The sequence below is a fragment of the Tachypleus tridentatus genome, chromosome 4, assembly GCF_004210375.1.
Source record: "Tachypleus tridentatus isolate NWPU-2018 chromosome 4, ASM421037v1, whole genome shotgun sequence".
NCBI classification, from domain to species: Eukaryota; Metazoa; Arthropoda; class Merostomata; order Xiphosura; family Limulidae; genus Tachypleus; species Tachypleus tridentatus.
In genome coordinates, this window is record NC_134828.1 from 64797323 (window position 1) to 64822178 (window position 24856).

The 24856-nt window shown below is 34.3% G+C and overlaps 1 protein-coding gene across 3 annotated transcripts in view; it reads left to right on the forward strand.

Annotated features, from left to right (window-relative positions):
- LOC143249301 (putative ferric-chelate reductase 1 homolog) overlaps window positions 1-24535 on the forward strand; it is a 44630-nt gene extending 20095 nt beyond the window's left edge. The window contains exons 6-13 of one of the 3 annotated variants that reach the window (XM_076498896.1): window positions 1397-1507; window positions 5299-5414; window positions 10337-10423; window positions 19967-20026; window positions 21867-21966; window positions 22079-22216; window positions 22616-22644; window positions 23127-24535. In XM_076498896.1, the coding sequence (XP_076355011.1) occupies window positions 1397-1507; window positions 5299-5414; window positions 10337-10423; window positions 19967-20026; window positions 21867-21966; window positions 22079-22216; window positions 22616-22644; window positions 23127-23219 (734 nt within the window). In that variant the 3' untranslated portion in view covers window positions 23220-24535. The remainder of the gene's footprint in view (window positions 1-1396; window positions 1508-5298; window positions 5415-10336; window positions 10424-19966; window positions 20027-21866; window positions 21967-22078; window positions 22217-22615; window positions 22645-23126) is intronic. The other 2 variants (XM_076498897.1, XM_076498898.1) reach the window with 2 other exon arrangements.
- The last annotated feature ends 321 nt before the right edge of the window (window positions 24536-24856 follow it).

The following is a 24856-nucleotide window of genomic DNA, read 5'->3' on the forward strand; positions in this document are numbered from 1 at the left end:
GCTTACATGGACAAATCACTTTCAAACCATTCTCTCTAAAGTCTATAAACGAATCTACTACCTCAGACGTATTGGTAATATAGTCCGAGGATGTAGATCCAAAACGATTCTTGCCATTTACAGAACCAACATTCAACCGATAATTGAATACGGTAGTATGATCACGGCAAACGCACCCCCCTCCCATCTTAAGAAATTACAACAGGCCCAAAATCTCGCCATTCGCCTTGCACTTCGTCTCCCCAGGTACACCCCGATAGAATACATCAATAAAGCAAGCTCCATCCCGTCTCTAAAGAAGAGACTCATCTATCTTGCAGCCATCTATTACAAAAAAGCAATTAACCGTACACAATTAACAAAGCAAGTTCCACGATTAGCAGCCACCCCACGATCTTGGCAGCGATACCTCTCGCCTTATAATTACATACATGCCCTGAATGTAAACTCAAGTGACTAACCATCCATGTTCTCTTTTTTATTTCCAGCATCGGGCACTGGTGAGGTTGGTTTCTTTCGGCGCCTCACCAGTGAAAGTGGGTTTTCTCGGGGTACTCCCGTTTCCCCCCACATCAAAATTCTTTGTACTTAGGATTTATAGATCCCAGCCCTGAAAAGAGTCCAGTCAGAACACATTTTAGTCATCTCAAAATTTTTAATATGTTCATAGTAAAATCATAAGTTATAACTAAGCCGACGCACTGCTTGCATCTCTCTGCTCACTCCAAGTCAACGTCGACCACATCTTCTTTCCCGACACGATTCTTCGAACACTGATGGATGTGATGCTGAACCTTCCTCGTCTTTCTTCGTTGTCTCTTCGGCCGGTAACTCTTCTCAGTTTCTCCTGATGCTCCTCAATTAGATTTAACAAACTATCAACTTCCAGGTCATTTGTGACCATCGCGTTAGTTGAATAACTTTACATGCCACTCCAGCCTAATCAACTTATTCCGTAATTAGTTAAATAATTTATTCTTGCCTTGTGTGGGGTGAAGAGAAACAGTAGTTTCTGACCGCCCCTGGTTATTTTTCGTTCGACTTTTGGAGAACGAAAGAATAATTTAACCAAAATACCTACCAAGGTCTGTCTCACCATGACCTCTTCCAACCTACCCTTAAATGTACACTAATTTTATGCCCAGAGTTGCGCATCGTTAACTTTATATGTATGTGACTGTAATAATTATACGTACAAGTTGCGTGTTGATCGCAGCCGCAACGGCTAAGATATCGGCGTGACAGATTGACGGGTTTTCATCTTTATACAATAGATGAAAGGTTGAAAAAATGACAAATTTAACTCATTCTACTTATACCCCGAAAAATTTGGTATATCATTATTATTACTTTATAGTGCTATGATGTAATCAGAATATTACCATTCAATTTGTAGATCTTAGATACCATGAAAAACAGCGTGGATTTTCCAGTGATCGCGTGAACCTGAGTTCCATCTCTTTGGTTCGTAATGACAACTCTGCAGATGTTTTGATTTCGATGCATGGTGAGATTCGTGATTGTTACCACGTATAAATTTAACTAAAATAAGGTTTATTACAGTGTCTGCATAAAATCTTTTGGTAAGGTTATAATAGTATATTTTTATACAAAATCTTAATTTTTCAAAGATTAAAGTAAAAATCAGGAGTACACCATATATAAATTAGTTAAAAATTCATGGTTATTTGCTAAGACTATATATACTTGACTATTCATCAACCTTGGCCGTGCAAAGCTTAACAACATAATTTATAATAATAAATATCAAAACAATCACAGACCGAAGGTAACAGTGTAAACGTTCATCAGTTACTCTAATGGTAGTTTTCATTTTTTACTGATTATCAAATATTTAACTATTTTGATACTGGAATTGCCTAACTGCATGATCAAACACGTAACTAACCATGCCGAAGTACTACCTCCACTCTGTGTTCTTCCGTTTCTAAAAGCCCGTCATGCCGAGGTGGTTAAGGCATTTGACTCGTTATCCGAGGGTCGCGGGTTCGAATCCCCGTCACACCACACATTCTCGTCCTTTCAGCCGTGGGGGCGTTATAATGTTACGGTCATCCCACTATTCGTTGGTAAGAGTAGTCCAAGAATTGGTGGTGAGTGGTGATGACTAGCTGTCTTCCCTTTAGTCTTAAACTGCTAAAGTAAGGATGGCTAGCCAAGATAGTACTCAAGTAGATTTGCGCGAAATTCAAAACAAACCAAACCGTTCCTAAAAAAAAACTTTTTAACATCTTGAAGTTGAAATAACATTACGTCCACAACATTAACGTATACATTGATACAGTAAGTATTTCATATATTAATTATTTAAGAGGTAGACCACCTCTCAGGTGATACAGATATCAGTGTTAATAAATAAGGTATATCAGCATAACTATGAAAATGTGAGATTTAAATAAATTATTAAATGGCAGTGTTGACGATAATTGTAGGCGTTAGTAATTGGAAAGTGAAAAATTATTGTCAACACTTAGGGTATATGTCAGTAGTCATGAGGGTTAATTCCATGTTATTTGCAACAGTTTCTATATATGCATACTGCTTCCTCTATAAGAATATTTAATATGTTGATCTGGGGGTCTTGTAAAAAAATAATTACACATCACACAGTTCATAAATGTCAGCAGACAATTTTAGAAGCAAATTTAATGTTCAAGCTATTAATTCCCCAGATGCCTAATGAAATTAAGATCTTATCATTATGCTGGCCCAGGAAGACAATCTGCTAATGCAATGTTGTTTCAGTCTAACTTTACAGCATGAGTAACACTTATTGAAAGAGTCTTTGTCAATCATGGTGAAAAATGTAGCATTATGAGGTAGATAAGCTGATTCAGGCACAAGTTGGAAATTGTGTACTCTTCTATACAAATCAAAAGAGCTAAATCTCTGTCTTAGAAATATTTCCTAGTAATCTCCATCAGTTTATGCTGTTGGAACAACATAAGCAGTGTCAAGTATCACACGTACTTATTAACACTTATACCTTTACACTATTAATATAAATGATACAAAAAAAGAGAGATAAAGAAATACTTGCTTGTCAAACCTCACTGAAGCCATGATCTCCTGTTCACATCCAAGATAAGCAGTTTTGAAACTGGTCAAGTGATGCTGTATAACAATTTACATAAGATCATTTGTATAATATGGTTGGAAATAATTTAATTTTGGTTAAATTGATCAACTGAAACACAGTGTGAAGTCTTGTTACATTTTACAACCTATTCAACAGTTTTTACCTCAGTCTGTTATCAGATATTGGTGAGCACAGATTTTCCTAGCAGTATTAATGGAACCTACAGTCATGTGAAAAAGTTAGGACACCCTATGAAAGCCTGTGTATTTTTGTAACATTTTTGGATACATAGATATTTAATCTCAACTTTAACAATACTGAGAGATTATAGGAACATAACTAAACAATTAAAACTGAAGAAAAGACTTTTCAAGATCTTCTGTAAATGTAATTCTACAAAAATGCATATTCTAACTGAGGAAAAAGTTAGGGCACTCCCACATTTATTCCCACTTAAAATGGCTCAACTCACACACAGGTGTATCACACCAGGTGCACATGATTAAAAGATTGTTACTCAACATTTTGAATGAGGCTTGCCATATTTAAGCCTCAGACATTGGTGTGCTCCTGACTGTTGAAGTGAGAGTAAGCACCATGGTGAGAGCAAAAGAGCTGTCTGAGGCCTTCAGAAAGAAAATTGTAGCAGCTTATGAGTCTGGTAAGGGATTTAAAAAGATACCAAAAGATTTTGAAATCAGCTATTCCACTGTCTGGAAAATAGTCAACAAGCAGAGGGCTTTCAAAACAACTGCCAACACGCCCAGGTCTGGTCGTCCAAGCAAGTTTACCTCGAGAGCAGACCGCAAGATGCTAAAAGAGGTCTCCAAACACCCTAATATGTCATCACAGGACCTACAGCAGGCTCTGGCTACTGTTGATGTGAAAGTGCATGCCTCTACAATCAGAAAGAGACTGCACAAGTTTAACTTACATGGGAGGTGTGCAAGGAGGAAACCTTTGCTCTTTAAGAGAAACATCAAGGCCAGACTGAAGTTTGTCAGAGAGAATGTAGACAAAGACCAGAACTTTTGGAATAATGTTCTTTGGACATATGAGTCCAAAATTGAATTATTTGGATACCAAAACAGAGGACATGTTTGGCATAAACCAAATAAAGTATTCCAGGAAAAGAACCTCATACCAACTGTGAAGCATGGAGGTGGAAGTGTCATGGTTTGGGGCTGCTTTGCTGCAGCAGGACCTGGACAGCTTACAATCATAGAATCCACCATGAACTCTATTGTGTATCAGAGGGTGTTTGAGGATCATGTGAGACCATCTGTACAAAAATTAAAGCTGAAGAGGAACTTGACCCTGCAACACGACAATTACCCAAAACATACCAGTAAATCCACCAAGGACTGGCTGAAAACTAAGAAATGGAGAGTCCTGGAATGGCCGAGTTAAAGCCCAGATCTTAATCCCATTGAGATGCTGTGGGGTGACTTGAAACAGTCTGTACATGCAAGAAACCCCTCAAACATCTCACAGCTGAGAGAATTCTGCATCAAGGAGTGGGGCAAACTTTCTTCAGACCGATATCAGAGACTGGTTGATGGCTACAAAAAGCATCTCACTGCAGTTATTTCAGCCAAAGGGGGTATCACTAGCTATTAGGGGTAGGGCATCCTACCTTTTTCCTCAGTTAGAATATGCATTTTTGTAGAATTACATTTACAGAAGATCTTGAAAAGTCTTTTCTTCAGTTTTAATTGTTTAGTTATATTCCTATAATCTCTCAGTATTGTTGAAATTGAGATTAAATATCTATATATCCAAAAATGTTACAAAAATACACCGGCTTACATAGGGTGTCCTAACTTTTTCACATGACTGTAGCTATAGATGTTTTTTTTTAGAACAGTCAGAGAAATGGTTTATGGTGATAATTCTCCTGCTACACAGGCATCAACTATCATTTCCAATAAATGTTTTGCTCTTAATCATCGTCTTACTACCTTTGAAATAACTGCATCACATTTATAAGCAATTATATGACCAAGTATATAATCACATTATTTTGTAAATGTAAGTATTTGTAGTAGTACAAATAAAGTGGCTGCACAGTGAACAGATTAAAAGGAAGAGATGTTTATAGACATTGTCACAATTAACAAGCAGGAGGATTTTATTTAAAGACAATAGCAAATTCTTTATTTTCGAGATAACTATTTAATGCATGTAATTTCTTTCAGCCACACTGATGACCTTGTCATGGCTAGGATTGATCAGCTCAGGAATTATGTTGGCCAGATACTACAAACTATCATGGAAAGACAGAACTCTTTGTAATGTCAAGATCTGGTTTGCTGTAAGTTTAAATAATGTTCATATCAACTCAGTTTGTTTGTAAAGGTGATATTATTTAAAACTTAACTAATCTTCACTTGGATAAAATAAAGTTAAGGACTAAAAACGTGGGATTTTTTTTGTACATATTTGTCTTGATAAAAAGTTAACAAGATTATTAAATTGTGTCTTTAAACAATATTGATATGTGGTAAACTTTTATTTGGACATCTTTTGAATGACTTCAAAATGATTAATGCATTTTTATTTTTGTTCAACTTTTCTAAAAATTGTTATTATTTTCATTTGAAAGAAAAGGCCAATGATAGTGCATTAAATTACTACAATTTAGCACTGGTTGAACTCTAGCTCTTTGTAAACCATTATCACATTTCAGTTATCCTGTCTTTACTCTCAGAAACTTTCTCCATGTACAGCTTAGCTTTTATGCCTTATTATTGATCATTATTCTAAATGATGATTTTTATTTTTCAGTTCAAAACTTACAGAATGTTCATGTAGATCTAACAATAAATTTTGGAATAAATATAACAGAATTATATGAAACAATGTGTAACCATGCATGATTGCCTAACTTGCAGAAACAATAATTGCAGCAATAGTCAAAGAATATTCACATTAAAAATATGCAGTTGTATAGCACAACCTCATCACTGAATTGTTTGAATTCTGAAACATACTTCATAGTTACTGCATTTTATCCTCCTTATCTTGTCAAAAAAATCAGCTTTGTTAAGGATCATAAGCAGTTTCCTAAGTCACTTTTGCTTTTGAATGGATATAATCTTCAGAAATCTGAATTCTGACGCACTAAATTTTCAATACTGAAATCTTTAATTAAGCTGAATTTTTTACTCCCATAGAGTGCACCACAGACTTCATTGAAGATCAATTCTTTTTCTGTTTCATGGTTTGTGCATTGAAAAATCACTGTCTAGCATGATAATTTCTACAGATAACCAAGTTACTGTCTTCTCACCATTATATCCCTACAGCTAGTCACTAAAAACAACCTTGACTTTACAGATCTATTTTATTAAATACTGTAAACCAGTTCTGGTTCTTCTAATAATGAACACTACTACATTCAACATTTATCTGTTACTGGAGACACATTATTCAAACTATCATGTTTAAATTCAGATTACCATGTATTTATCCCATATCATTTCTTCACTTTGTAGCTGGTTAACATCAGTTCCTAACAGACAGAGTAGTGGTTAGCATTATATTTATTCCTAAATTAACAATGTAATGTATGTAGGTTTATTTGCTTTTATTTTTATCCTCTGGGTCCATTTTCTGATAATATTTCAAAATGCTTGAACAACAGTGTACTCGTATTTCTGTGGATTGAATTTTAGATAATTCTTTCTTAACAATATTCCAGACACTTAAAAGTAATAATCCATTACAGGTGTAATTGAAACTCCATCATGGAAAGTAAATAAAGTGGATTAAGATAATGAATGTGTCACACTAATCCTGCTAAGCTACACCCTAATAAGCTTTCAATTGTTATTGAAGAATTGCACATTAAAGTGGTAGAAGTCCAAACTGCTATTACCTATTGCAAGTTTTGCTTTTTATCTAACTGTACAATTTCATATCCATTCATATAGTGTATGGTGTGAGACAACACTTTAAAAGTAAAATCACTCCTTGGTACAGGTAGTCCATATAGTAGCCAACTGATCTTTTTTTGCTAGCAGATTGGATGCTTGTTGAATGTCAATAATTGACTCTGTGTACTATAGTAATTTGAGTTGTTAAAAAGTAATCTGTTAACACTTGCTAGTATATTACTTTTTACTAACTCAAAGACATTGGCATCTAATGTGGTTATTTTCTTTTCCAATATATGTGTGTGTGTATGTATATATATCCTTGTATTTCAACTGGAGAACTGTCACAAGCCAGGTAAGTGCCCTACAACTGAGATAAAGGGTTAATGCACTAGTGCTCCCTAGCAAGTCACTTTTTAACATTTCAAACTACAACATTCTCTTTCTTTCAAAAACAAGACCCAGCAATGGACCTAATTTCAGGATCATGGAATGGCCCCACATTGGGAGACAGTTTTTCCTATAGTTATTTATTTTTACAATATATTTCCTTAATTCAGTTTTGAGTCTCAGACCTGTAAAATGGCAAGCAAATGCTTTAATAACTAAGCTGAAGAGTTAACCCATTAATACCAGCTGGGAAGTTACTTTTGAATAACAACATAAACTACTATAGTAGTATCAAGGCACATCTAACCATAAAGTTTTTATTTAGCACTACTAGGTCTCAGAAAAATACTATGTGGTGCTAGTGGTCTGTTTTCACAAAATGCCAATTCAATGGGGGATGCTGATTGCCAATTGACTAACAGTGTGAACAAATGGGTTGGGACACTGAATTTATGCCACAGAGGGTGCCATCAAACATCAGTACAGCACTGGTAGGTTTGGTATCATAGTTTTGATGTTAAGTCTCATCAACAGTTCTTCTGGACATGTTGGAAGTCAGTGATTTCAACCTACACATATTTTTACATTAAATCCCATTTATATGTATTTCTTTACACTGTTTATCATTGATTGAACAAAGAAGTTTCAGGTGAAAATTGTTGGCCTTTTCTTTTACTTTGATGGAAAGTCATCATTGCTAATTTCAGTTTTCAGTCAGCTTTTTCATTTCATCTATAAAGACAGTAATCCATCATAGATATTATCTAGCTGGATGCTTGATAGTATGTATTTCATGTCAAGCTTTATACAGTATGGCTTTATTCTGTCACATCTCTGACTCTTAAGCAGATTTTCTTAATCTGTAAATACCTTATCTGGTGTGTGCAAGATGTATTTATTTCACCTGGTCTTCACTTCTCAACTTCAGCCAATGGGTGTCTCTGACTGCTCATCACTATCATTGCTCTTCTTCCAATTTTGATTATTCTGGCAAAGTTCTAAGACAGTCTCATAATGTTACCTTTTATCTTTTTGTTTTCATTGTATATTAATGGATATAATGTTCTAATTAAGCTGGTATTTTATAATAGCTACATGCAGTCCTAAATATAGCCCATAAACTTTCCTTACAATATCTCATTTTAAGTTTGTCTGCTTAATCTTTCTTGTTTTCTTTTATGATTTTTATTAATGCAGAAAGTTAGTCAGTATTAGCTTCCTTGTAGTTATGTATTCAAGCTTTATAACAAACTGAATATATTCAATGAAAGTAGTAGTATTACTTTGTTTCATCCATAGCATATTTTTATCCTGAATGCATCTAAGGAGCTGTGATCTCCTGGCAGGTTTTGTAACACTCCTGAGCAGAGTAATGAATGAACTTCTCTCTGTTTTCAGCTAGTTTTGCTTGATAGTTACTCTTTGGTCTGTAATTTATCTTTTTTTATTGTTTGCTGCCTTTTTATCTGTCTGTAGCTGAACATGTTTTATGACATCTTGTTCTGATAGTTCATTTTGAGCACACATTAAAGAGTGGTAAACATTTCTGCTTTTGTTTCCTAAGTTGTCTAGTATTGTTATAGTTGGCTTTTTCTGATGACCAGAAGGATGGGTAAGATCACTTTTTATTTGATTTACTTTCAAACTAGATCTAATATGTATATCAGGACATATTGCACTTATCTCTTGGTTTCTTCATAGGTTGAGAACAGGTCTTATGGATCACATAATTAAACAAATTTCAGGCATTGTTAAGTATATAAACTTTTAGAAGGCATGGAGTTGTTGGACTGGAATTTCTAACGTTCATTGGCTTGCACGTTGATTCTGCTTATCAAAGTCCTTATCAAGCCCAGGGCCAAATTAACCAAATTTTTCTTCTTAAATAACCTTCATTGATAAATTTTAAATTGAAAAATATTCAATTTGATAAACATTATTTTGGTGAGTAAAATTTCCTTGAAAAAAAAGAGATAGCTGGGGTACATGGCACTGAGGTTGTCCAAGATTGTTGTGGTCTTATTCAAACCCTGATCAGGCCTGCTACAACTGTACTACTTTTGTTTTAAATTTTGCATGCTGAAATATTAGAATTTAAAGTCTCTCAAAATGCTGTGAGTCTCAAACCAAATGGCTTTAATAGCATATATTTTCATATTTCAGTGATCTCTATATACAAAATAACCTCCATACCTTTTGTGTGCATTTCAATTTTCTTTGATAATTTCTTCTGTGATTTTATAAATTCCTCTCACATTTTTAAATGTATTTTTTTAATTTTTTATACCCTATTCTTCCATCACTGACATGTTCTTTTTTTTTATCATATTAGGTGACACACAATTATATCTTAACTGTATTTCAATTGGATTCATTTAGATTTGAGAGGTGCTTGAAACACATATTGATAAAAAAAAAAAAGAAACAAGTTTCCATTGTTGGAATGTCATGTATATAATTGTAAAACTAACAATAGATAATGAAAATATCATGAATGAGTACGATCAAGTAAAAAATTATTATCCACTGGCATTTTTTAACATTTTCTAAACTATTTATGCACCAAATTGCTTTGGGGTTCATATTTTTTTCTGTTATAATATTTTTAATAATATAGAAGTTACATAAAACAGTGTAAACGAAAAATACCATCAGTATTGTAATTTATTCAATAATTACTGATTAGTTTATTCTGTGTGGAAAATCCCTGATTTTATAATTAATCATATAAATTAGTGATATGAAATAGTCCTGTCCTGTAAAAAAGGAAAGGTAAAATATAATAAAATGTTCACTACATAATGGTGACTCTTTTTTTAAACCTAAATTAACTGAGAAATCTTTTCCAGTTGTACAATATGATTCAATCTTCTGTTTGAAACCAGAGAAACATGACTAATTAAATGCATTTTACCATCAAATTGTGAATATCGAATGAACCATAAAATTTACTTTCTTTTCCTCACAGCTCCACCGTGGCTTAATGGTTCTCAGTCTGTTTATGATTATTATTGCCTTGATTCTTATATTTGTGAAGGTTGGTGGATGGAGCCAGGCAAGTACAATTTGTAGTTGTTATTTGTTTTGACTGCTAATTGAATCCAAACAAAATAGTAGTGCACCATTAAAAAAAAGGATAACATATATTTCATAATTAACAAAAACCTGAGAATGTATATAAGCATGTTGAGACAGAGCTTTCAAAAAGAAGACTTAAGGAATTAGGAAATAAACAAAATAGTTAAACTCAAAACAGCAAAACTGTCATCTTTGAGAGCTTTAAGTTGAATAAAAAAAACAGACATTGAAAGATACATTATTTCAAAAACCTAGTTCTGCATAGTTAGACAGCAGAAAAAGATTTAATAACATCTTACAAATTGTCTAAAATAATGAAACAAAGGTATTTCCCACATGTGTTGAGCCATTTTATATTTGAAGTTGTGCTCAAATCTAAGTCAAAAACAGCCTAAGTGCCTTGCTATAAAACAGATAATGTAATTTTCATATTGCAGCCACTATATCTATGGTATTTATTTATAATGCCCATTTATTCCTGTTTGGTCATAACTAATAATATTGCAACAGCACATAAACTGTAAAAGTAATATGCATTTTACTGCAATTTATGTATATTTTGTGTAGTTATAGCAATGCATGCTGTTAATACCATAAATATGTATCTATCTGTTTATGTATCTATCTCTCTACTCATATAATAGTGATGAGTACTAAAATAGAACTAGGTATACAGGTGCTTCACACTTGATATTGCTAGTGCACAAAAATCATAATCATTGGCTTAAATTTCCCACTATGTTTGCTTGGTTGTTACAGAGACACAATAATGCAACATCACCAACTTTTATCCTATCAAAACTTGACTACAACTCTATAATAACTTGCATGTTTACTCACAGGACATTCAATTTTCAAGATGTCAGAATTAAAGCATACTTCTTCAGCTTGGTAAGCTAACAAAGTCAAAAGCAGGAAGAAAGTTCAAAGAAAAGACTCCAAAATTTGTAATAAAATTCACTACTTTACCATCACAATAAATAATTTCTAGGATTTTGCAGTTGGCCAAGCAGAAATATATGTTTATGTGCAAAAATGGCAAGTATGGATTGAGAAAATTGTTTATGTAGAGGACGAACAACGTTCTTCAGGTTGAAATGTTGTTAGCTCCTCCACATAAAATATTTTCTCAACCCATACCAGCCATTTTTACATATATATTTTTCTCTACAAGTGGGTTTTCTCATCATCATGGATAATTATTTCATCACGGTGATTGTACGAGAAGTGTAAGTCCTTGTGTTTTCTTTATGTATTTGTACTTATCTATCTAACCATTATGTCTGAACTAGCATATATTACACCACTATTAACAGTACACGCTCATACGATCATAAAATAACTAAGAAACTTAAACCACAGAATTATCAATAAAAGAAATGGGATCTATTTCATTCAACAATGTAGAAAGGAACAACTAACCCCTAAGGGTAAAGGTAAAACTATCAAAAAATTTGATAAATACACAAACATTATCCAAAATTTACAGAAAAAACTATTTAAACCATGTTGAACATGAAATACAAAGAACTACATGACTTACAGAAACAAAAAATGAACCTAGACCATCAACTTGCATGCTGCATTAAACCAGAGATTTTCGGACTTATACAATGAAACATAAACCAAATCAACACTAGGAATGACAGAGACAAAAAGATCTGCCACAACAAAAAGCTAGAAAAACAAAGATGCAAACAACAGAAAAGACATCATGACAAGCCGTTGACTAACCTCATAATTAACAGATCCGACCGAGAATTAAACACAGACGAGATACATCTACTTAACAAAGGACTCAACTTCGCAATAACACCTAGGTACATTCCAACCTTAGAAATCAAAACATGTTTAGAAGATCTAGCCAGGAGACTTGTGATACTTTCTACAGAAAACAACCAACAGAAAGAAGACAACTTAGACAATTTTACTGACATCCAACAGCCAAACTTCCCAGAAAAAATTAATATATTCCAAAAACATCTAAAAACATCTTAAACGATATTTTCAAAGAATTTTCTCACAAAACCATCAACACAATTTCACAAAACAGAAAGCTAAAAAATAATCTTACAAAAAGAGACATTAATTCTATTAAAAACCTAAAACAAGACAAAAACAAAAATTCTAAAAACAGATAAAGGAAGCACTATAGTCATAATGAACACGAATGAATACATCCAAAAAATGAAGAACATCCTATCAGACACGAACAAATTTAAACCAATACACACAAATCCAACAAAGACACACAAAATGCAAAAAAACAAAATACTACTAAAAATGAAAAAGCCAACACAATTTCAAAAAAACTTTATTCCTACCTACACAAGACAGACTCATGCACACCACAAATATACGGCATACCCAAACCTCATAAACCAGATTGTCCATTACGACCAATAATGTCCACATATAAATCGTTTAATTACAATCTTGGTAAATACAAAGCATGGACATTCTCCAAATATGTAACATCAGCCAGCTCATTCATCAAAGACTCTTTTAATTTCAAGTCTAATCTTAATCAACTTAATCATAAAGACTTAATGGCCAGTTGTGATATTATATCCCTCTTTACAGAAATCCCAACCTCTGAAGCCTGCAAGATACCCTTAGAACTCTATATCCGAGACCCTAACCTATCAATAGATATTCCCAGCAACCCTCATTGAATTCACCACAATGAATACAAACTTCATGATCAACAACCACAACTATATATAAACATATGGCCTAAGCATGGGCAACCCAGTATCACCAGTTCTAGCCAATATTTGTATGACACAAGTTGAAATACAAGCAATTAATACAGCATTACATCCATCACACGATTTAAAACAGAAATCCTCCAAAAATTCACCCATACTGGACTATACATTCCATGGGACTCAGCACATGAAACAAAACAACAACTCAACATACTAAGAAACCAAATAAACACAGCCATAAAACTATGCTCACCAGATAAAATTAACAATGAATTAGACAAAATAAAACAATACTTCATCAGCATCAATAAATGTCCTCCACAAACCGTAGAAAACATTATACGCACACACCTTGACAGAAAGCAAAATCAATCAACAAAAGTAAATATATCTCACGAATCAAAAAAATCATGAAAACGTATACTGCTGCATACCATATATTCCCGACATCAGCAGAAAAATAACCAACATCTGGCAAAAACTAGTAACAAAATATAACATTCCAGTTAATACCAAATTTATTCAAAAGCCAGGCACAAAACTAAGGATTATACTATCTAAAAACTATACTGACAAACACCACACCAACATTGTTTATAAAATACAATGTGATAACTGCCAGGTATCTTATGTAAATGTGATAATATTAATATTATTACTTTTACTGATGTTATTTACTTGGTAATTTTTTGCACAGGCTTTTCTCCCCCCAATAGTTTCCTCTCAGTTTTTTTCAGGAAAAGTTCAACTTGATTGAAGTAGAAACTACCCTTTCCACACACATACTTTCATATTCACTTCACTTCCATAGTCTTTCATCCAATCTTCCAGTTGACCACAGTGATCTCTATTTCATCTTTACCTGTTCTCTCAGACTACATCCTACATCAGTTTTTATATCCTTCTCCTGCTCTGAATGATTTACATTGCTCAGGTTTGGTCACTCATCATTCAAATACTAGACATGTATCTCTGCATAAAGCTCCTGTCCATACATTCTCTTCTTTCCCAACTGAGGCAACACTTGCTATGATTACATTATGCCTCGTGTGTATGCCCATTCTATGATTTTGGTTGTGTTGATTTGTACTGAATTTTCCTCCACATCCTGCTGCCACACTTCAATGTGCTTTAAGTAATGCCATCTATATGGATACACTCAATTATCTTGATGTTATCCAGTGGGCATAAATTTCTACACCTTTCATGGTCCAACTGACCCATAGCTTGACTGATTTCAATCTCTGTATTATTATCTTGTTTTCCCTCTTTGTGTCAAGTGCTGATACAGTGGATGAAATACAGTTGTGGTTGCGTTAAGTAGTGCTTGACTGGTTAGAATCCTTTTCTTGTAGTAATGTCATTCAAATCAAACCATAAGTGCAGGGTGTCACAAGGAGATCAGTACACACACACACACACACACACAGACAGAGATAAGCAGAAGAAAGGAAGGTGTGAGTGTTAACCTTTTGAACATCATAAGAAAAAAATGTATCCTAATAATTTTTCATATACCTGTAAATAAAAAGATAGTGTATGCATATAACTTCATTAAAATTTCCAAAAATTTCACCTTACAGTATTTAATTTTTAACTTTTTGTGCACTACTCATGCATGATGAAGTTGAGAGTTTTTTGTTGCTTTTAATACTTGTATATCCAAATCATCAAAGTCCAGAAAGAAGGTTGAATCTATTTGTGTTTCTGTTAGGTTTACAATAGGAGAAGGCTTTTAGTTGAAATTTCTTACAGGTCACCAGATGAAACTAATGAATAAAAAACATAAATAGCATTAAATCCAATTTTTACATCTAGTATACAGCAGTAAGAGAAAAACTACAGTAATATAAGTTGTAAAGGACTTTCTGCTGCATAATTGTAATTACCATAACTCACCAGGATGACTAATGGGTAAGTTCAAAAATCAGCATTAGTCACCAGAAGTTGGCTTATCCAGTCCTGGTTTCAAGTTATTTAATGTTATGGCCATTTTCAGAAGGTAAAGTAATAAAAGTTTTAAAAGACTTGTAGCATAATTCTGATCATTATAACTTGCCAGGATGACTAAGTGAGTCAGTATAAATAGTGCAATTTGGGTACTGCTTAGCATCTATGTGATCCAGGGCAAGAGAAATGGCATACAGTTCAGCAGTGAACACAGAAGCTGTAGAGGGGATTCTGCACGCAACCATCGAACCACAACAAACCATAGCAGAGCCCACACAGTCACCTGATTTCTAACCTTCTGTATATATAGGAATGGAAGGATGGTTTGAAAGATGTTCAGCAAATAACAAACAGTATTTCCAATCAGGAATGTCTGCTTTTTCTCAGATGACTTAAAGACAGGTCACATTTGGGGACTGTAAGAAGCCATGGTGGGATGGGCTGACCAGTGGGTACAACAGTGTTATCCAAGGACAGACCCAATTCATGCAACTGCACCTGGATATGATGGCCAAAAGGAGCAATGGCAGACTGTCTGTTCTGAGAAAGTATGGCCCATCGAGGAAGTAAAACACAATCCCAGGTGGGATGCTTTGGTAAGGAATGAAGTTTTGAAGCAAAATGTAAAGACAGTTGCAAATGGCAAAGGTGCAAAGAAGGGACATGAGACTCTATATATAAGCTCTGAACTTGGGAAGTGCAGAAAGCCCCAGCAAAGAGCTGAAGTCCTTGATGATGAATGGGGTTCAGCAACTTTAAGGTCGAGGGTCTGACAGAGCCATAGACCAGTGATCCATAGTCGTGTTTCAATCGAATAAGAGCACAACATATCTTTATCACAGAACACTGATCTGCTCCCCAAATGGTGAAAGAGAGGACACAGAAGATATTCAGTGCTTTTGTACATTTGATTCGTAGCTGCTTGATGTATGGTATAAAGGTCAGCTTACTTTCAAAGATAAGCCCCAAGAATACTGTCTCACGGAATCACAGGCAGCACAACTTCACCAATATGGAATTCAGGATTGGGGTGCATACCCTGTTGGTGGCAAACATGCATGCAAACAGTTTTAGAAAGAGAAAGAAGTTAAAGCCATTTGCTGTGGTCCACTTCATTAAATGATTGAGGGCAGTCTGTAGGTGCTGTTCAATATACCTCATGTTCGACGACTGACATGAGATGTGAAAGTCGTTGACATTGAGCCCGTTTGCAACAGTAAGAGGGAGTTGTTCAGTCATAAAATTAATCTTTATACTGAAAAATGTGGCACTCAAAACACAGACCTGAGGGACTCCAAGGTCCTGTAGAAAAGAACGGGAAGGTGATGAACCCATACAAGATTGTAATCTCCTATCCATTAAAAAATGTTTAATAAAAATGGGCAAATGGCCACATAACCCACATATATGGAGGTCTTGCAAAATGCCATACCTCCATATTTAATCATAAGCCTTCTCAATGTAAAGAATATTGATACATGGTGGAGCGCTGTTGTTGGAACCAACACTAGGTCGGTGAGAGAAGGTTGTTAGATTGAAGGAAACAAATAAGACAAGTATTAACCATCCTCTCTAAGGTCTTACAGAGACACCTCATCAAAGCAATGAGAATATCATGGAAAACATGTCTAGGTTTCAGGAATACATTGAGCAGCTGCTTGTATAATACAGTCAGTTACTGCTGCCACACAGTCATCTATTGATGGCTTACAGATGATGGCAGGATCAAGTGCTGCAAAAGCAGTGAAAGAGGGCCAGTTTGCTTGATCCAGCTTCCACCAGGGCATGTGAGTCAGATGGCATCGACCACAGCCAGCCTCTTTCAAAATTTCAGGATAATGATCACTGCCTCGTGGATTATTGTCAACCCTCCATGAACAGTGGGAGAACAATGAAGGAGAACAAAGTAAGAGATCAACAGCAGTAAAGTACTGATTAGGTGCATGAAAATAAGTATAAGAACTGCTACTGAAAAGAGGTTGTAATCAGAAAGCATACACTCTACGGAACAACCCCTCCCATCAATATCAGCACTTCCCCAGAAGGGATGATGTCCATTAAAGTCCCCCAGGATAAAAGGGGGAAGATGGCAACTGTTCAATGAGAGCATCAAGGTCTGATTGATCATAGGTCTCTCCAGGTGACAGGTAGAGAGAACAAACAGTGGTGGTAGGACCCAAGGAAACACGGACGGCTACGGCCTCCAAGGGTGTGTCGGTGGTAAAGACAGGGTGGGCACATGCAGATCAACCAACAGTGCCACCCCTCCATGCACTCATCCATCACACAGCCTGTCATTTCTGTACAAAGAAAACTGCCAAAAGGTGACTGTATCAGTAGGTTTCAGAAATGTTTCCTGTAAGGAAAGATATACAGGATGGTAGGAAGCAATCAGTGTTTTGATGTCATCCAGATTAGAAGGTAAACCTTGACAGTTCCATTGTATCAAGTTGGCCATTTTTATTTATGTGTAAGTGAATTGGGCAGGGAGCCCTTCTGTTTACAAACGTCTTTTTTCTCTATTGTCTTTATTCGAGGGAGGTCTATCAACCTCCATGGATCCTGCCCTGGGTCGACTGGGCAGGTCTTTGCTGTTGGAAGAGGATTCCAGTGATTGAGGATGCAAACAAATGATCCTTTTGCATCTTGGGGTGGGAGTAGATGTACCAGAGGAAATGCCCATACCCAGAACCAAAGGAAGTGGATCTTGGGATTTGCTGGAATGTATGTAAGGGGCAGAGATGGGTGTTGAAATTGATTCATCATCTTTTTTAACCATGGAGGTCAAAAGACTTTTCATCTGGTTTGAGAATGATTCTTTTGGAGGCACAGAGAGATCCATCTGCACTCCCACTGTAGTAGTGGAATGAAGTGCAGCAGCATGCGTCTGAGATGAAGTGGTGGACAGCAAATTTCGAGCCTCAGAGTAAGTAATGTTTTGAATCCTTTTCAAAAGCTGCACCTCTTTTTTTCCAACCATTTAGGGCACGAACGAAAGTAGGATGGGTGAAAGCCATTGCAATTGATGCAATGAGGGTCTGTTTTACACTCATAGGCATCATGGTCCTTGCTACCGATATGAGCACACATCAAGTAACCACGAACATGAAGTCTTCAAGTGACCAAACTGCTGACACTGGAAACATCTGAGAGGGTTTGGAATGTATGGCCATACCCTGCAATTAAGTATACCTGCCTTGATGGTGGCAGGTGGACATGGTGATGTAAATGTCAGAATGAGGACACTGGTCATCATTGTAATTCCATCTTTGCGAGTGGAAATATGCCTCACTGCAGAAACTCCTTGGGTGGAGAAAACAGTGAAAATCCCTGACTTGGGGTCATTATTCAAATCCCTCTCAACAGTAACTCCCCATGATGAATTCAAAGTAGCATGAGGTGCAACCTCAATAGGTATATCCCCAATTGCCTTTGAATGTAAGAGGAGTTCACTGTGTTGAGATGTGGATGTTTCCACCAATATGTCACCAGATCGAAGCTTCTTTACTGACTTTGGAGAGCCAGCAAGTCCCTCTAGTCCCTTCTGAATGAGAAAAGGAGACATCTGCTCTAAAGGTTTGTCTGAAAGATAAAGTAGTATAAGAAAATGAGGTACAACAGGTGTTACAGGTGTTTAAGATTGCTGCTCAGAATCTTCAAGATGTGGTCATTTACTTATGGACTATTTTTTCACTATTTCATTTTTGTTTTTATTTGGAGGATCCATATTCAAAAAAGGAATATTTCAGTGCCCACTGACCCCACCCACCATAGAGCCCTAGCACTACAATGCCAAATAAGGACACTGCAGCAATGCTAGGGTTTCTTGAGCACTATACCTAAACACCAGCATCAGACACGATGTCCATAACACCTGTTGAGAACATCCAACACTAGTACTTGGTTGACCCTAGCCCAACTCGACCAGCTGATTGACCCAAGGGGAGCCACCCCAAGGCTGCCTGTCTACACGAATTCAAGGCCAAAGTGGTGTGCTTGGGTTGGACCCCTGAACCACCAGGATCCTCTCCTCCACTTCACAGGTCACCACACATGAGCAAACACATGGGTGGATGTTTAGATCCCTCAGAAGGTAAACTGAAAGAACAGAACCTTCCCTGGGAGGTCCCCTCATCATGTACAGGAATCCACACCGAGGGGTGACATATGAAGTAATGCATTCAGTTTTAAGGTGTACCTACCTTAACAAGAATATTGAATTGTTGGAAAGGGTCCAGAGGATGATATTGGAGTTTGAAAGGTTGCCGTAAGAATACATGATAATATTTCTGAAATTCTTCTCTTAAAAAACATTAGAGGGAATGTGATTGAGGTGTGCAAGTTTAAGGAAATTGACACTGTTGATGCATCATACTTTTTGTGATAAATTGTGCAAATGGTAGAATTATGATATATATAAATGTCTTCACTGAAGACAGTTTTACTTTTTTTAACAGGGTGGTTGGCCTTTGGAACTGATTTGTTTAAGATGTGATGGATGCAGTAAATTTAAAGTTTAAATGGAATATTTGATAAATACTTGAATGATAAGAGTTGGATTTGAGTGTTATATTTGTATTTTAATGCTTAGTTTAGTGGATGGGACACCTTAGATAGACCAATTTGTCCATTGTTATTTTTAAAACATATGTTCATGGTGTTAGAAAAACACGCAGCTTCATCTAAACTAATAACAACAAAATATAATATCATATAACTTGGGTGCTTTTGAAAGAAGAATCTTTTGAAAGTGTTCAGGTTATAGAGTATTTTGTTTTTGTGTTATATGTTAATATTAAATAACTGCCACACAAGATGGTGCTTTCATAAAATTGTATAAATATTTTTATTTTTTACAGGTTGATGGTAATCCTCACCCTATCTTGGGATGTGTAGCTGTTGGTCTGGCTCTTATACAGGTATAAATTTTAATACTACATAAAGTTATTTCATAAACATATTAGAATATCATGTTAAATATTCATTGTTGATGAGGAGACTTTTAATCATATACACTGACCTATAGCCAGGGTTTGTTCATTTTTTTGTAGTTTTAAGCACAAAGCTACACAATGGGCTATCTGTTCTCTCCCCACCACAGATATCAAAACTCAGTTTATAGCATTGTAAATCTTCAGACATACTGCTGTGGCACTGGGGAACCTAGAGCCATGGAATAAAAATTGAATTCTTACATTTTAACCTGTACCTGATAACTTAAATTTAATTGTAACTTTCCTCCTAATCTACAACCAGGTTGGACTTGAAATCTGTTACATGTATCCAACTGTTTGAGTTTAGTGTGAGTGTTATGATTGAGATGGTTTGAGTATAGTGCAAGAGTTAAATAGTTTACTTATTTTTAGAAGCAATAATTTATTGTACATTTGTTTATGTAACAGTTTACAAATCATATATTGTGTAGTTCAACTGTTATGAATGGACAATTGTTGTATTATTGCATCATGTTATTAGAAACTCCCAAGTTTTTCTTCTTGTTTTAATTTAGTTAATATTGCATCATAATATTATATAGTGTATGAAACATTCTAGGCTTTGGTTGGGTTATAAATGCATCCAAAATGCAGTTTGAGTTAGATAGGTAGATACAGACTGCATGATTATAAGTTTAGCTGTAAAGAGCATATAGCGATGATTTTTAAAGTGAAATTGTCACAGATTGTATTTTAGTAACACAGCAGAAAGAATAATTTGTCTCCTCAGTAATATTCTAAACTAACTGAACCTTTGTGGACTTTGACAGAAAAGAAAGTTATTTAAAGTTCTGGATACAATTGTGGTAACCAACAGTTAGTGGTTATTGGTGTTCACATTTGACTTGTTTTAATATATTATTTTAAAATGAATGGATTGATGTGTTACAGACACAGGATGGTCATGCCTGCAAGATGTGATATCTTCAACTCATCAGGCCATAAATCATCTATCAGTCTGTTTAGGTTCAGTGTTCCTTGCTTTCTAGGTTTGACTCAGATTGACTCAGTTCAACTCGTACTATTCATATAATTGGTCATTTTCATTCAATCCTATTACCTCAAGATACCATCCGAGCTGTCACTGAAGGATAGTAGTGTCTACATTCTTGTACAATATGCAGCATTACAGCCATATGTTATGTGAAACTTGCAATGTATGGAATAAATGATAAATTAAGAATATTACTAAACTTACTAAAGTACCTGTCCCCAGGTATCTTAGAACAACAAAAAAAGCAAACACATCCACAAAAATATGAAACTGCAAGTTTGTAGGTATCTCCCTACAGGTGAAATGAACCTCTATAGCAGATTAGGTGAAGATCCATTTACTGGGATAAAATAGTGGTAAAAAATGCAAAAACACCCATCAAAATTTGCAAAATGCAAAACTAAAAAAATTTTATATACCCCCACAAAGCTCAACTTTTATCACATTTTGGTGAAAATCCGTCCACACCCTGCAAAGTAATAGTACTGCAAAGTACTGGACATACGATAGACAGTACTGTAATATTTACATAGATCAATCAAGAAGGTAGAAATGTATTGTATGTTTATAAACCACAATAAGAGAAAGGAGTGAAATAACTAATTATCAATTACATAATTTCCAAGATTGTTGGAAACAAACTTTGGTAAGTAAAAATTTAAATTATATATTTCAGTTAATAAAATAACTTTTTTAAATCATCTAGCTGTAGTCAAACACCAATCTAATGACTAAAAATTACATAAATTGAGCTTTCATGGTATTTTTCAGCCATTCATGGCTTTCTTCAGACCAGAGCCAAATTCTAGCAGAAGACCAGTTTTCAACTTGTCACATCAAACTGTTGGCTATTCTTCGTATATTATAGCAGGCAAGTTATGATATTTATATTATACAACTCATGCTGAGTCATATGTGTATTAAAATGTCATAAGTAACAGATAAAATAAGTTATGTTTAAGTTAATTTTTTTCTTGTTCTAGTTGTTACAATATTCTTTGCATCACAACTTACAGCTGCAAACCTCCCAGACACATTCTTGTGGGTTCTAGTAGGCGTAGAAGCAGTCTTTGCAACTTATCACATTATTATGCTGATCAGCAACTATATTATATATAAAAGTAAGAGCTCTTTATAATATTAATCTTCAGAGTTTACACTGAAGTTTATTGTGTATCACATTAAAAATCTAAGTTATCAGTATCAAGCATATCTCTCTATAAATAATTTGATTAATATGCCATTTTTTTTATAAATTGCAAAATAACCCATTAAGTGTGATATGTTCTTCTTACAGTTTAAACCAAAGTTACTTGGATAACTTTTGAAAGGAGTAAGTTAAGTAAAAAAAGAAAAAACAAAAATGTGGTCAACAAGAAGATAAAACCACCTGTTATGTTCAATTATTTTTACACACTCTAGTAGTGAATTACATCAATAAATATTTATTGAGTAAAATATTTTTGTTCATGTTAAGTGCATAATTTCTATTATTTTTGTTGTTGTTTTGTTTTATACAGAGAAAGAAGTTGAAGATAAAGATTTTCAGGTGAATTCATTAATACAGTTTGTTTCTTAATATAGACAATGTTCTAAAACAATCATAAAAATCCACACCAGGATCTAGAGGATTACTATTTATTGTATGCTCTATTTGATATTATATTATAATTACACTGTACAAAGAACAGCTAATCTCATGTGTGTGAACAGGGCCTCATACCTATATTATATGAAAGTGTTTTGACAAATAATTAATTACAATCCTCAGTAATGCTTATCAGTTTATCATCATGATCTTTCACAGAAGCAAAATTAAGCTTGGACAAATGCCATTGAACTTTTTCTAGTTTATATCAAACAATAGTTTGTATATTGTGTATGGGAGGGGAACCTTTGAATTGGGGGCCTCGAGTAAAATTTCCTCTGGTAACCACCCTCTGGGCTGCCATGTTGAGGTTAAACTAGTTTTCTATTGTCAATATATATGTAACATGAGAGTTTAAATTTGATATAATTCTATAATTACAGGAACATGATTTCAATGAAAAGCTGCTGGTTCTCTACATCTTCTTTGTCTCAAACTTAGTAGTTACAATGATAGTTTTCATTTGGAAGGGCTAGAAACACTAACTATGTTGTACTTTGTTTATAACTAAATAGTGAATAAGTGTGACTTTAACTGAACAGTAAAGAGTTTAATCACTGTATAATATTGTACATCAAAATGTTTAATATAAATGTCTTTGCAAATGTTTTGTACTAGTAGATTGATTCTGAAGCTTTTAGTTAAACACATTTTTATATGTAACTGTTTTACTGTTTTCTTTTTAAACTTTGAAATGATGTATACTGACTTGTTTCTAAAACAATCACCTGAAATATACAACAAAATTGTGGAACACTGAGTTTACAAATTGTACAAAAAAGTAGATTTTGTTCTTTTATAACAACGTTTATGCTTTGATTATGACACTTGCTCAAACAAAGATTTTTTTTTCACTATATATTTTCTTACTTTGGATTTATATCCAAGAACTCACCAGGTAATCAGCAGTAAGGCACTTTTAACAATTTGTACTACTATAAACTTCTCTCATAAACAAGGCCCCTCTTCAGGCCTAATTGCAGTCTGGTTGACTATTAATTAGAGAAATATTTTTCTTTATAATAATTAGTTCAGTATATTTCCTCTCCTTGAATTTCAACCTGACACATTCCAGGAAGAGATTTACTACCTGAATTAAAGGATTAACCCTTTAGTGCTTGCTAGTAAGGCTCTCTTTATTTGACACTACTACAGAATTCCTTCATATTTTTAAAAACAATTTGAACAAATATTTTATAGAATGAATGTTTTTTTAATAAAAGCATTACCATGATCACTAAGACATTTTCATATGTTAAGTAATTTATGTGAATAATAGTGTACAAAAGTGATTAAGCCAAGATTTCTGATCTTGAAAGATCTTCTGAGCACACAAAATCTGTATCAGTGCAGTATAACATAAACACTGCATACAGGTCTAAAATAAATTTTATTAGCTTCCAGTTTTTTATCCGTACAATAAGAAAAAAAAATGTTATTAAAATTATTTGTATAATTCATGCAACTTAAAAGAAAACTGAACTTCACAAGTTAAATGATTTCAAGTGATTTTAATGTACTTAAATTTGTTTCATAAAGCAATTAATATTGATACAGTTAAAAACAAAGAAAATAAAACTTTTCACACTGAAATCATGTAGTTCTTAATTCAGAAACAATGTATCAAAGCTATCCAAGAAATTAACCAATAAAGGTAAGTATTTACCTATTTTATTGCCAAAAAATCAGAAGAATTTTCAGTGCCACCTTCCACAAGTATGGAGTAAGGAATCTTTGTCTGGATCTTTGGAATAATTCTTTACCACTATTAAATGCATTGTTCTTACACACCTTTTGGAAAAAAAAACAGTTATGAGTCTTTGCAATATTATGAAAAACAAATTATCTGGTTTTTAATAATTTCAGATGTAATTGGATAAAATAACTTCTATAAAACTAAGATGATACTAATGACTTTTACTAAGTGATTCACGTAGTGACTGAAGCATTCCATCAAATAACAAAATCCTAATATTTGATACTGGAGAGTCAAAACATCAATCAGAACCAATCATTCTTTCATTTAAATTATGCTTATACCTACAATGTACAAAAGTATTTAGCAAAAACTGAGTTGTCTGACTTCAAGTACCAAATGGCTTTAATGATTTAC